At 39.4% G+C, this 13,984-nt stretch overlaps 1 protein-coding gene across 2 annotated transcripts in view; it reads right to left on the bottom strand.

The window, feature by feature from the left end:
- Window positions 1–7,960, bottom strand: part of hip1rb (huntingtin interacting protein 1 related b) — a 31,026-nt gene extending 23,066 nt beyond the window's left edge. Inside the window, exon 1 of one of the 2 annotated variants that reach the window (XM_029124809.2) lies at window positions 7,546–7,960. In XM_029124809.2, the coding sequence (XP_028980642.1) occupies window positions 7,546–7,638 (93 nt within the window). In that variant the 5' untranslated portion in view covers window positions 7,639–7,960. Of the gene's footprint in view, window positions 1–447; window positions 520–7,545 lie in introns of those variants that run through there. The other variant, XM_020052428.3, reaches the window with a different exon arrangement.
- Window positions 7,961–13,984: the final 6,024 nt, after the last annotated feature.

The following is a 13,984-nucleotide window of genomic DNA, read 5'->3' as shown; positions in this document are numbered from 1 at the left end:
CCATGTAACACAAACCTTATTACACCGTGTGAATGCGTAGCGCTGCGAAGTGCGAACAATGCAATTTAGTGAACTGCATGAAGTCTAGAATGAGGTGGTCAACCTAACAAACCCACAGCAGACATGCCTGTCCCCCAGTCACCCTCCCTCCCTCCCCTTACTCATACAAAGAAACACACCATTTAAACATTAACGGCAAAGCCTCGAGGTCAGAAAGCTATATCCATCAACCTGGTCTTCACAGTGGCCAGACAGCTCTTAGCTGTTGGGCGCATGGACATCAAACCGGGTCCCAAAACACAAGTCTAACAGAGGGAGAGCTGGTGAGAGGGAATGAGTGACAGGGAGGGCCAAGCCTAATCCCTGAGGCCTGGCGGAAGGCACCGTCAGCTAAAGTTTCCCCACAGACACACACAATCTGCTTCATCCCTGACTCTCCATTCCTACCTTGTCATCTTCTGCCTTCTTGCTTTTCAGCAGCAGTGTGTCTATGCACTTCGACATCCCTGCCTGGAGGACTGTAGCCAGTGGAGATACAGTGGCAACACCTGGTCTACGGCACACTGGGAAGTCAGGTGCCTCGCTGTGACTCTAGTAATGGAACTCCTTATCAGCTTAATTCAACAGACTGCTGTGGGTCTGGCGTCAAGGTCAAACCCAGACCCACACGCCGCACGGCTGACCCAACTAATGCTGTTAATTTAGCGCAAGGCTCACTACTAATGAGGCTGAACACACTGTCTGGTTATGTTAGCATTAACTAGACTAGCGCTAATTCACTGGGATTGTGAACTACAGTGAGTTGAGAAGGTGCTTATGAGGCCAATGCAGTCAACAACACACAACAGTTCAAAGCTGTGAATTCAATGAAATACATGTCCTGTATCTCTCCTTCATTCGAAGTGGCATTGTTTAAACAGGAAATGGGATAGGGGAATGGCTAGAGGAATACCGGTAACTGAATAAAAGTCCTTTGATATGATCAGCCGTCCCTGTTGTCACTTTGAAACATTACACAACAATACATCAAACAAATGCTGCTTGTTTTAAATGGAATAACCTTCCATTTGCCATTATGTAATCTCCTGGAGATATTCCCATTGTGTTACATTTCTCCTTCACAGCTGCCTGCTTGTTCTTTTGTCTCCCAGGCAGCACAACAACGGCTGGCTTGGTCCCTTACAATCTTGAACCAGGCAGAAACCTGAGCCTCATCTGGACAAACCCTTCCTGCCTTTAGACTAAACTGTTTCCCTTAAACCAGATATCCCATATGTTACAGGTGACAAACTCCGAGACCTGAATAGCGGACTGGCCGATTTGCTGTTGAGACAGTTTCTTCCACACAACAAGACTAAGTTTCTGATAGGAGGTTTGGATTATGTACTGCCCAAACTACTCAATGAAAGCAGAGTCACCCTCACATGTACTGGTAATTCCAGTCTCCTCATCCATTTGTCAGCACCATGACGATGCTAGCTGGTGTACATTTGTCAGCACCATGACGATGCTAGCTGGTGTACATTTGAAACACACTTGTGCAGACTGGAGACTGACACAAAGCTGAATACAGCCGGCGTCATTATCAACAGACAGCTAGCTTACGGCACTTCGTTCATAATTCCGCGTGCTACCTACTGCAGGAAATTAAATGGCATGAATATGTATCCAATCTGACCAATGAAATGATACATTTACACTGGCTACAGTGTCGTGTGTGCTATATGCTTAGTCTCCCCATTCAGCATGTGCTGTTTGCAAGGAGCTAGGATGAAGGCTGTTAAATCTGTGATTATTTGCATAGAGTGCCAGCTCAGATTTCCTGGCCAATCAGAACAAACCTGCTCTGGCTTGCACTGGACCTAGAAAGGGCAGCAATGGTGGTCGCATCGCATTGTGTTTTTCCTAGGTGGATGTTTAGCTCTTATCTGTTAACACTGAAGATCACTTTCTCTTGGTCACAGAGTAATGGAAAAGCATATCATAAAGCTAAAGTAACCTTTCAAGCCCAATTTTACCCAACTACTTTGCCGTTATTATTATTTGTTACTTTTATTCTCTTTTTCCTCCCTAACTTTGTGACATCCAGCAACTCACAGCAGATTTGGGCCAGTCAATTTCGAGAAGTGCCCTTTGAAATACATCCGATGCCATTCTTGTTGTCATCTCGCTGCCCACACAATCCCTACACTGTGATCTCTGTGGGACCCCTGGGCTAATCCGCAAGCAGGATTTGAACTTCGGTTTCGCTATGAATTGCAAGGCAGCGTACATTTTCATGAAAATAAAATCCACAACCCTGGTTAACCAAATAATCTTCACAAGGCCAACTCATGAATAAATTGTTGCTTTAGGGGATTTTAATTTAAGCAGAAATCAAATCCCCCACTTTATTTTAAGTGGTTAAAACCAATAGGTAAAATCTGAGATCGTTAGCCAATTCAGAAGGTATGTAAAAAATATAAATAAAGTATCTGTCACTATTTTATTTATTTGTCAACTAATCACCAACAGCTTGTGGTCCAGTTTTCAAGATGTAGCACTTTTGTATCCATCGCCATGTGGGTTTTTCTTTGTTCTGAATGTCTTTTGAAAATGTGTCTGCCTACTTCCACACTTTTTGTGGAATGTATTACCATTGGACATAGGACTTCTCCACGACCAATAATGGGCACAATCTACATGTATGTATGTACAGAAAACTAGGCATACATGTGGTATAGAAAATGGGAGGCTACTTTCTGTTTCCATGTAGCCTACCATCCAAAGCATGTCATTGTGCAAGGGACTTAAACACCCCCAAAAAACCTGTACAAAACATATCAACCCTTAGTCTGAAGAACAAATATGTTGGGTGTCATTTTATTTACTCTTCCGATTCACAAATTCAACTTTTCATTCAAATGTTTGGATTCACATTACATGATTCTTGCTTAACAGCTTGATAGGAAATTAATGCTTAAGATTATTCATAACCGTAAGATGAAAAATAGTTGAAAACCTGTATATGCTTTGATTTCTCCGAAATCTAAAAGGACATTATCATGACCATAAGCAAAAGGCTTGAACGCTTCCCTATTCTCAGAGACTTAGAGAGACTGTGTTTACCCTCTGGTTTCCCTTTGCTCCAATCTCTCTCATGGGCACAGAGGCCACGGGGACTACTGACACAAAGACAGTGTAAACAACGCGCGCAGTGTGGGAGATCTGACCTTCACAGTGATGTCAACTCAGAGAGAAAACTAGATGGGGAATGTAACATCAGGTCTACAGCAGAGCTGTGTAATCAGCAGAAATCTACAGGTCAATAACAAGAGCAATACCCGTCATGTAATACAGTATCACCAACCGCAAGTACAGCACAATCTTCCCAGTTATCGTCTTCTGATGACTGGAACGGTGCTACACTAAGGAGCTGTACATTAGGATGGCATTGAAGTGTTAAAATAACATACAAAACCCAGACATTCAGTAAGGGCAGACCTTTAGGCAGCTTCATGGTGGGCATCCTACTCCAACACACTGAAGGCAACTGCAGCACCCTCTATGGAAAGACAACACTCGGAGGAGCTGCCTGGCCTCAATATTGAGGTCCTATGAACACTGGGGTTGATTTCAGTACCGGGAGGTTGTACCATGTTACGCAACCATCTGCATTTGGCACGGTCATATCAATTGACAACTGTCACAAGCCGAACGGAAAGCCAACAAGAAACCTAGTTCAAGTAGATCCATAGAATAAGAGGCTTGTAATGGCCAAAAGGAAAATATTGCATGGCCATTTCCACTGAAAGCATCCACCATTTGAATTTAGTCAACTGGGTGACACGTTCAGCTTCACTGGCTCATCCTTAAGTCCTGACAAACCAAGGCATCAGAAACAGATCAGCCAATTTAGTTGTGCGTTCCATCCAGCTGACTCATTAAAACAGCACATTCCTACAACTTAGATGTCCATGACACTATAATGTTAATAATCAACAGGGCTGTTTGAACAGCCCTTATTAAGAGCAATTTAAAATATTAAGTCACCTCGGGGTGGATTGTCTCCAGCCAATGTACTAAGGCTAAGGGCTGTATCAATGCACCTTAATAAAAGGTGCATTTCCATCACATTATCATCAGACATGTCTCTTCAGCTAAAAAGGAACACCTCGCAAACCAATCATTGGTTAAGAACACAGAGTGACAACAACTTCTAGCCAATTAAAATAGAGCAGCGCATGGCCCACTCCTAAGCAATATTTGCACACCTGAACCTTATTTTGATTGGTGGTGAACTGTCTGAGACAAGAGGAGGTCACTTTTAGACAAGATTACCGTTTTTTTCCAAAGAGCTTGGTACTTTCACGTGCAGATCATATGGCAAGATTGCACCTTTAATAATGACTTTAGGAATAGTATGTTAGCCAAGCACCACACCCCTTTGTGTCGTGTTGCCTAGAAAAATACATAGGAATGCAGGCTATATCCTCCTTTATGATGAAAAACTGTGCTGATAAAACAGTTCAACAGCAGTGTAGTGTCTCCCTCAGAACAGGAGTACAATGGCTAAACTTAGAGCCAGTGACCACTTGGGTATGACATCTGTCAGCATCTTATGTGCACTGAACAGAGCATGTGCCGAGGTCATGTGACTACATCTGTGCCTCTGCTGTAATCTGATGTGTTTATCTTTGATGGATTTAAACATCCATTCAACAATGAAGTCAGAGGGACCAGATAATCTCACTCACCCCCTCCATCCTCATGTAACAGGGAAAATAAATTAGTTTCCTCTTCCTCACTGATTCACTCTTATATTACAACCAAGTTTGTCGGACTGACCTTTTGTGACGATAATAGGATCGGCATTTTTGGATCAATTGATCTAGTACATTCAAGTGAGGTAATAACTGAGTTAGATGTCGGATATTTACGCCAGTGTCAGGCCAACTGTGTGAACACTTTTGTCAAGACACTGACCAACATTGGTCATCAGCGTTCAAAGTGTCACATTATGGGGATAAACATTGGGATTGGTAAAATGCCATTACATTTTCCAAGACCTATCGAAGAAGACTCAAGCTCATGGTAATGCTTGAGACACCACCTTCGGGGGTATAGTGAGCCACATTTTCTATTGAGCCCCCCGGAGCTTTGCATGTGTGAAAACAGATCTGTCGGAACTGTATCATGTTTCTGTACAGTGCACACACATATCACATGATTACCCTGCAACTGACGGCCCCAATCCTGTGTGGTATGTCTCGAACATGCTGGTGAAATTCTAACATTACGGAAATGAGGAACATTAAGATAAGAAGATCAAGCGTTTTGTCACTCTCTCGTAATGTAAACACGGCCACTGTCGTACATGCGACTACATGATGACTGTATGACGTTTACAACAACCAAGTGATCCAAGGTCATGAAATTGACAGCAGTGGGTAGGACACTTCTGCAGTTGCACTTAGACAACAACATCTTGGAACCAAAGCGTTGTGGAAGACAACATTCTATTATTTCTATTTTTTTAAACTATCACCGCTAGGAAGGTCTGGTTGAATAATACATTAAACTTGGCCTTCATTAACCTCATAAGAAAGTTGAGAGAAATTCTTAACTCAATAGGCATTGGTTTAATCAATTTTTTCTACCAACAAATAATATCCCACAACATCCAACCCACATCTGCATGCAAGCATCAATCGGTGCTTTTTTGTGGATCTACTCTCAGTCGAGCTGTCTTGATAATACACTGACTCGTGAGTAAATCAGTTACGGCTAAAAAAAAAAAAACTAATTAATCAACACAAAAGATAATGATAGCTAGAAAACTTATTGAAGGAACATTACATTTACTGTTGTATGTACTAGCTTCTCTATGTAATTTGAAGTGGCTGCCATGGCTAGACTCAATCTTTACGTGATCAAACTTTAAAAAACTGTTCTATTTGGATCCATGCTTCACAGTATTTTGATAAGCTAAAATCAACAGATGACAAATACTTCTGTCAGTAAGGTTACTCCCAACTATATGACCACTCCCACTAAAGCAAATGTCAAATCAAGGAAAAATTTTATTCAACAGAATAATGTTAAATAACAGTAAAAACGTCCTTTTAATCTGTCATTTTAAATGAATGGATTACATGGTACGATGACATAGGACATTAACAGCCATATTAAGCAAAGCACACAAAAAAACATGTAAAATGTTGATTAAAATTAGACTGCCACTGATAATGACTGGTAACAGGTTGGGGAGACGCTAACATGTAATCACACCTATTATAATTCCATGTTGCACAATAAAAAATAACAAAGATTGGTATACATAACAGTATAAAGTAATGGACCAACAACAGATGGGATACTATCCCATGGTGCCAACACACCATTCTCATTCTAGTATTCACTCACTACATGGTTATTTTTAGCCTAGAAATCAATCACAAAAACCATTGTGATTAATAATCTGCTTGGGCTGTGTATAATAATTTGTTTATCAGCATATTTTAAGTAAATCGTGTAGAAGATTAATTGCTAAACCACTTGTTTGTTAACAAAGGCGAATTCCATGTCTTTCTCGCGTTTCATAGAAACAGCACAAGTTCTCCGTCTCACTCTCCTTGTAAATGTACCTCCCCGACATCCTCTCTTCCATCCATAGCCAGCAACTTTCGTCTTACCGGTCCAACTTGCCAATTATTTTCACCTCAGTGCTGCATTTGCCATGCAGTGGTCCGTCCACAAAGTTGATTTCAAAGCTACGTCGCACAAATTTTTCAATACACTACAAAATAATATATCTCTGGGTTAGCGGTCAGTCTCAATTAAGATATTTAGGAAAAATGTAATGGGAAAAAGCCAGGACAATGTAGCTAAACAAAAGGAGTATAGGTCCAAGGATCAGTCAACTTCACTGAAATAAAGTTACAATGTATTGACAATTAGCTTCCAGGTAGTAAAGGCAAAAATACTTTTTTAAATAGGCCTACTTAAAAAAGGGACACCACTTATGATGTAATCAACATAAGCTATAGCTCAAAAACTGTATCAGTGTCATTTCCTGGGACCAGGCTATTCAGTGTTTGATGATGGTAATGATGATACGGTGAAAAAGATGTAGTGTGACTATCAAAAAAGAGCCAAAACTGGCTCGCTAAATGGTTCATAAATGTAATAGAATGAAATAATGTTCCTGCTTGCAATCATTCATTTAACACACAAACTGATAATGACTCGTACAGGACTGTCAATTAGCCTCTAAATTAAAATCATTACGATATTAAGCTAAGTAGACTAATGTTGTGACCAGGCCGGGTGCAATAGGCCTATCAAAACATTATCTTCCGTACGTTTTTTGCAACAAAACGTTCTCAATAAGAGGTGGCAATTAGTTATACAGTTCGAAGCGCTGTTTAATGTTAGACTAATCTGCATGTGGGAAAATAATTGCAACTGACAAATAAAAGGCATCACGTTATCTGAAACTGTAGTTTTTGTTAACAAACACATCCGCAGAGAAAATGCATCCACCATCACCAGGTTTTCATTTACCTGCTGCTTGTCAAAATGTTCCCTCTCCGCACCTAAATTGGTTTCCGTCCTTTTGCTTTTTACCCTTGAAGGCACATGTCGAATGGAATTCATCCTTATGTCTTGAAAGCCGGCTCAATCCTCGATAAATATTCGACGATAATGACTGTTTATGACAAATTTGTTATTGTCTGTTATAAACGCAACTGTATATCAATGCGTTTTATAAGAAACGCGCGAACAACCGGTTCCAGGCGTTTTACGTCTGCGATTGGCATTGGGAGGCAGCGAACTCAATAGACAGAACGCATTTGGCCGGGGTAAAGGCGAAATGAATGCAATGTTTGCTGTTGGCTACGTGGATCCTCGTGGATACGACAGTAATTCGCAGATAGAAACGCCGGGGGAGCCCATGCGACAGGGAGACTATATGCCTATACGTCACTCATGCAGTATTGAAATGACACGGGTTTACTTCAAGTTCATCTCATACCTGAAACGTTAGGTTACGTTCAAATGGGCTCGGAACTCGGAAATGTTCGACATATTACGTCATTGTAGTTACAAATTGAGAAATTGGCGCAAAAAACCGAATCATTCAGGCAAATATAGTATTGAAAGTCATCCAACTCGGAAATTCATGTTCAGCGTTTTAACATTTCGACATGAAGATCACTAAGGTTGAGATTTGACTCTTTCTTTTCCAGTTCCGAGTTGGTTTGAACGTGGCTTTAAATTGTCAAATGGCAGTTCGTATAATAGGCAGTCACTTTAGTCCCCACTGATGGAGGCCGATAAATATACTAGAATATAAACTAATAATGAATAAACTAATTACATCTGATGCAACCGATCACAACGTTTAGGTTAAAATGTTGATAAACTACAAAATAATCATATTTTAGAAGCAATTGATATACACACTGCGGTAGGCATTTATGTGGACTTTCCAAATGCACTTCGCGTGTACAGTTCTAATGTAATGTTCACCGTACAAGCACAAACTATGCTCGTTGCTTCTTGTACATAGATTAATACGTTATAATTTTAGAATGATATCAGGACATTCTACACGTCATGGTTTCCTAATGACTACGTACGATAATGCCTTGCTTTCTTTGCGTGACAATTATTGAAAGTTGAGCAGTAGAGCGGGAATGACATATATTTTTTTTTACCTTTTTGATAACATTTGAAGGATTTACAGGTTTCATAAAGTTCCGGAACGGAACAAGAAACGTTGTGACGCTTAAAGGCCTGCAGTCTTCCGGTGGGCTAAATGGAAAGGCTGTTGGATCAATCATTTTGCTTCACAAACTTAATCTTACGTGCAATACCGAAACACCATTTACTATACAACAGCGCTATAACGCCTGCACACTGAAACTGAAGTAGAAGTGGGGAAGTCCCAGTTATTATTAAGGGTGGTCCGGTGTTATAAACGCTGTTTCCCAAACACATGTACTGCTATAGCATGTGTTCGAATCTGACCTGCTGCTCTGTCAGCATAAACTCTCCATTTCCACTTTCCTGTGGAATAAACTCTCCACTATATTTACAAAGATAACTGAGAAGATGGTTTATTAAAATACCAGGACTCAAACCAATGCTTGCACCTATAGATATTGTTAGGGAACACACATTAGATTTCACCTAGACCTGACTTTAAGCATTTAATGAAAAATCAGAAACCTGTGAATTAACAAGTGTAAATTACTTATTTTGTCATGTTCATCTTGAGAGATTTAGCAATGGCACTGAGTGGATTGTCCATGAAGAACCCTTGAATTTCTGATAATACTGCAAGTTTGAATTTGACCCGTCTAAATACTATAGCGTATATATTAACTTCTTACCTTGCATTTAACCCTCTTACCTTGCTAAATGCAATCACAAGTTGATTGCATTTGTTTTGAAACAACTACTTTTGTAGGTCTGTCCTGTAATGGCGGAGCAGCACATTACATGGGTTAAGTAGGCTTCCTTTCATCCCATTGGTTTTTAAATAGCCTGTCTGGCTTTTCTATTCATCACTGCACGTGGTGAATGAACAATAAATACAGTACAGTGCCCATAAAGTTAGATAAAGTAGGTGTGAAAGGGAAATTTTAAAGTCTCAACATACAGATATGACCTACTTTTAGTCTACCACTTAATGCTTTAACTAAGAATGCTATATTCTCTGTGCAGATTAAAGGGGGACCTTGTGGACATAATTTTCTGCTTTTAGGTCGGCAGGATTATAACTGTGAAATAATGTATCTGAAAATGAAGCTAGATTAAGCCCAGAGATAAGTAGAGGTAAAGGATTAGATTTTGCACTCAGAGACAGAATCAAGAACATTTATATGGATTTACATTTATAATTCAGCAGATGTTCTTATCCAGTGTAAATGCATACATTTTTATACTGCTCCCTATAAGAATCTACTGAGCCTGGTAGGACGTACAGTAAAGGAAACCAGTATTAATGCAGCTCCACAGTCCATAATTTAGGAAAAAGTAAAACAAATTAAAATCAATACCCATTCGTTGCAGTTCATTAAACTTGATAAGAAGCTTACAAATATAATAACATTTTAATCAAGAAAGCTAAACCTCTGAGAATGTACTATCACTTTGTAGTGTGGAAGACACTAATTAAAAAACAAAAGAAACTCAAAGGGAATTACAGTAATTTGAAGACCACCATATCAGAAGGCAATATTCACATAAAAATGATTTTTTTAAAGGAGTTTTAGACAGATAATCAGTGTTTAACTGAATGTTAATACTGGGTGTGTGCTGTGGAGGTGCACGGGTCCAGCTGTCACTTGAAACAGGTCACTGATGATGCTCAGACATGGCTACTAATATGGTGTGAGCAGCATGGTAGTATATCATCACTCAATACTTAGAGTTGTTATAATAACACACTGTTGAACCTTAATGACCTAATAGATGTGGTTGGAACATGCAAATGACGAAAGCATTTTATGAACCAGAGGCACATTATTGAAGTCTTAAAGAGGATGTTCACGTTTCAGTGTAAATGTGACAGGGAATGTAATTCTCGCCTTTTTCATGCATTTTAGTTATTTCCCATGTTAGAACATTTCTGAAATCTTTACACAGTCATTGTTGTAGGACAAGAATTTCATGTTTATGTCTCTGGGTGGATAAGCCATTGTGATGATCCTGAGTCAGGTATGCAGGTGTGGAAAACAGGAAAGATGACAGGACTTACAAAAAACAGAAAAGAGAATTGAAGTCTGCTTGCACCACAGGAAAAACTGGCTCTCACATTCCTCTTCTGCCCTGTTGAGCTATGTCTACAGTCCTCCCCATCCCTGTTAACTTCACTGGGATCAGCAGTTCCACAGCAATGACTATGTGAAAGGCCATGTCCTGAGCACAACACGCAAACATTATAGCCTAAGTCTCTGCCAACTTGAACTCAACCTCTGATTAAACCCTATATTTAGAACTGGGTAATAAATCAGATTTTATTTTTAAAAAAATGGCAGATTACTTTGACAATGACCCCAAATACGACAAGTGTACTTCCTACCCATATCCCAAATATGTTGCAGGGTTCTGTCATCAGTGACAGGGCCCACAATTATTGGTTGATGCATGTGTCATCTGAGTAAGAGCATTCCACAAATCTGTGGTCCACCTGTATTTCAGTTTGAGCACCTCTGACATTAATGGGCGGAATTTACTGTTGTTGTTAGAGTTGAGCCAGGTAATCCAGCAACCAGATGGTTGAAAATATGTAGTTGTGCCTTGAGCAACACACAGAACACTAATTGCTTTTGACAAGTGTCTGATATCTTCCTCTGACAAAAGGCTTTTTTTAATGTGAAGAATGTTATGTGACAGACCTAGTCTGTCTTGAAGTAAAAGTTATTACTAACATAACTATTGTTTGTTAAATGCTGTGGTTAACTATTAAGTGTATATTGTTCAACTGAGATCTTGTGGATTTGGTCAGTTAAGGATTCATTTTATGGACTCTTGTTAATAATATAATATGAATACAACAGCATACATTTCAAAAACACCACATGTGAAAACACTATATCAAAGACCTTTGTATATTAATCATACAATATCTTCTAGCATAGTATCATACATGTATTTTCTGGAAAAATGAAATGTCTGTACTTTTAAGTAGCCTCTAGCTGACAACCACAGTCTAGGTTCAAGCCTCATCAGGGGGATGCAATGTCAGCAGGGTTTTCCTGATTAAATTGAACTCTAGCACCACCCTCAGGCAGCTTGGGTACTTGCAAAGCCAACTGATGTTCTAAAGTGACTGAGCATGCACTCAAATGCTTTGACCCATTTGACTTCTTGGTTGGATAAGCATTGTGGAAATGTAGAATGACTTTGTCTGGTACCTAAGAGGAAGGCTCTTTAACTGCTCCGAATTTCTTGTACAGGTGCAGGGCCATACTTATAATTAGATGTGATGAAAATGGGCAAGGGAGAACAGTTTCAACAAATTACCAAAGGTTTGGACACACCTAATCAACATGGAAAATAGTAAAAATATAAAAACACACTTAAAGGTGGCATGTCCAAACTTTTTACTGGTACAGTATGTAATGTAATATATATATAAATAAACATATATAAAGCTTACATATACACACAAAAACAGTGTTACATCAAGAGGATTGGTGTGTGAGGGCTGCCATATTCCAGCTCATGGGCTACATCCGCTGGCCAGGAAAGGTGGTGTATCCTGGAATGGTTGAAATTAAACACACTTGACTAAAATTGGCATGGGGCCTGGTGGTGGCTGATTAACCTGGCCGCGCCCAGTGTATTGTTTTTTGTTTTCTCTGCAGGTAGCACAGTACACCTTCTACTTAAAGGTGCACTCCAGTCACATAATCACCCCACTCAAATTTCCAATCTCCTCCACCATTCTAAAATCTCACATCACCCACGATCACAATCCGTTTCAAAATGAGGTGTGCAGCAGGTTCCTTGAAATGAGGGACGCATAAGCTCTTTTTTAATAGGCTAAAATCAGTTGTCACTCTGTCTCCTAAAGAAAGGAATGACTAACTAGTGGAAAGATATTTAATATGGATGACCATGTGAACGGAGTAGTTCTTTAAGGTGTCTCATTGGTGTTTTGCTGTCCCTGTCATCTGTGACTTTAGTAGCTGTTGACTCTGGTTTTGGAGGATTAGATGAAGTATAGACAACCTTGTATGAAAACACACATGGACGTTGATAAAGAGCTGATCAAGTTGTTGCACATATCAGTCTATTTAAGCTCACATTCCTCTCCCTGCTTGTCTGTTGGTACAACCAAAGTAACCTGAATAATTGTGTAGGATAATGTCAAATAAGGCAATTTTCTTCTTTGTTCTCAGGAAGGCTCTTGGGGAGTTCTATATCATTTGCCCTGGATTACCCACATGAGATCTCACACAGGAATTACTAGGAGGTAACCAGAATGTGTGTGTTGGAAGAAACCATTGGCAGAATTACAAGTTAGCGCTACATAGGAAAACCTCCAACTTCAGTCAGACATACACTTTGCCAGTTAGGGAGGTCCATAAAATACCCAGGGTTAAACAGAGCAATGGCCTGCATGAACAGCACAGTAAGCATGGTACATAGACCAGAAATACACCCATTCTCTCATAAATGCAAAACTATGGCAGATAGTTTATTCAGATCCCCATTAGCAGTAACGAAAGTTGTCAAACTCTTTGCATGTGAAAACAGAGCCCCATTTATTACTAATTTGATGCGGGCTTTCAACAGGCCAACTTACAAAAAAATATATATGATCACTTTTCACCTGTGGCAAACTCCTCCAAAGTGGTAAACTGGCCCAGAGATATTATCATGTGCCACAAATCCCCTCAAAGTCCTAAGGGAGAATTAGCATAACTGCCACAAAAACATTGTATGAAATCTAATAATTTTCCAACAAATAAAAAAGTTTCACAAATAAATTATAAAAAAATTATTATGGTACCAATATTCATGTTCAAATAATCTATAAGGGCCTTGTTTGAGCTCCAAAATCTATTTCAGATACAACAATTTGGACACAACGCGTGAAAGATTTTACCATTGTTCTTGAAACATGGATAGGATTTGTCCCACAACTAAAGCAGAGCATGGATTCCTGTCTTTCTTGGCAGCACTTGATTACATAACTTGGCAGTATTCTAGGATTGGGGACAGGACAATTTTTTCTGATTCCTAGGAAGCATTAACAATACTTATTATTACACACAAAAATGTAAATACAGCACAAACTGTGTTGTTTATTTCATACAGCTTTTCACTCTATTAAGCCAATCATTTTAGGAGACCATCTTATTTGACTTAGTTTTCTTAAAAGATGCATCCATTACTCCTTTACTGTTTTTTCATTTTCAAATGAATGTAATAAACCATTGTGTTGAGATGTATAATAATTTTATTTATTTATGTAAAAATT

This window comes from Esox lucius, chromosome 13 (genome assembly GCF_011004845.1).
Source record: "Esox lucius isolate fEsoLuc1 chromosome 13, fEsoLuc1.pri, whole genome shotgun sequence".
Classification (NCBI taxonomy): domain Eukaryota; kingdom Metazoa; phylum Chordata; class Actinopteri; order Esociformes; family Esocidae; genus Esox; species Esox lucius.
Note: the sequence above shows the minus strand (reverse complement) of the source record. Positions and strands in the feature narration are given on the sequence as shown.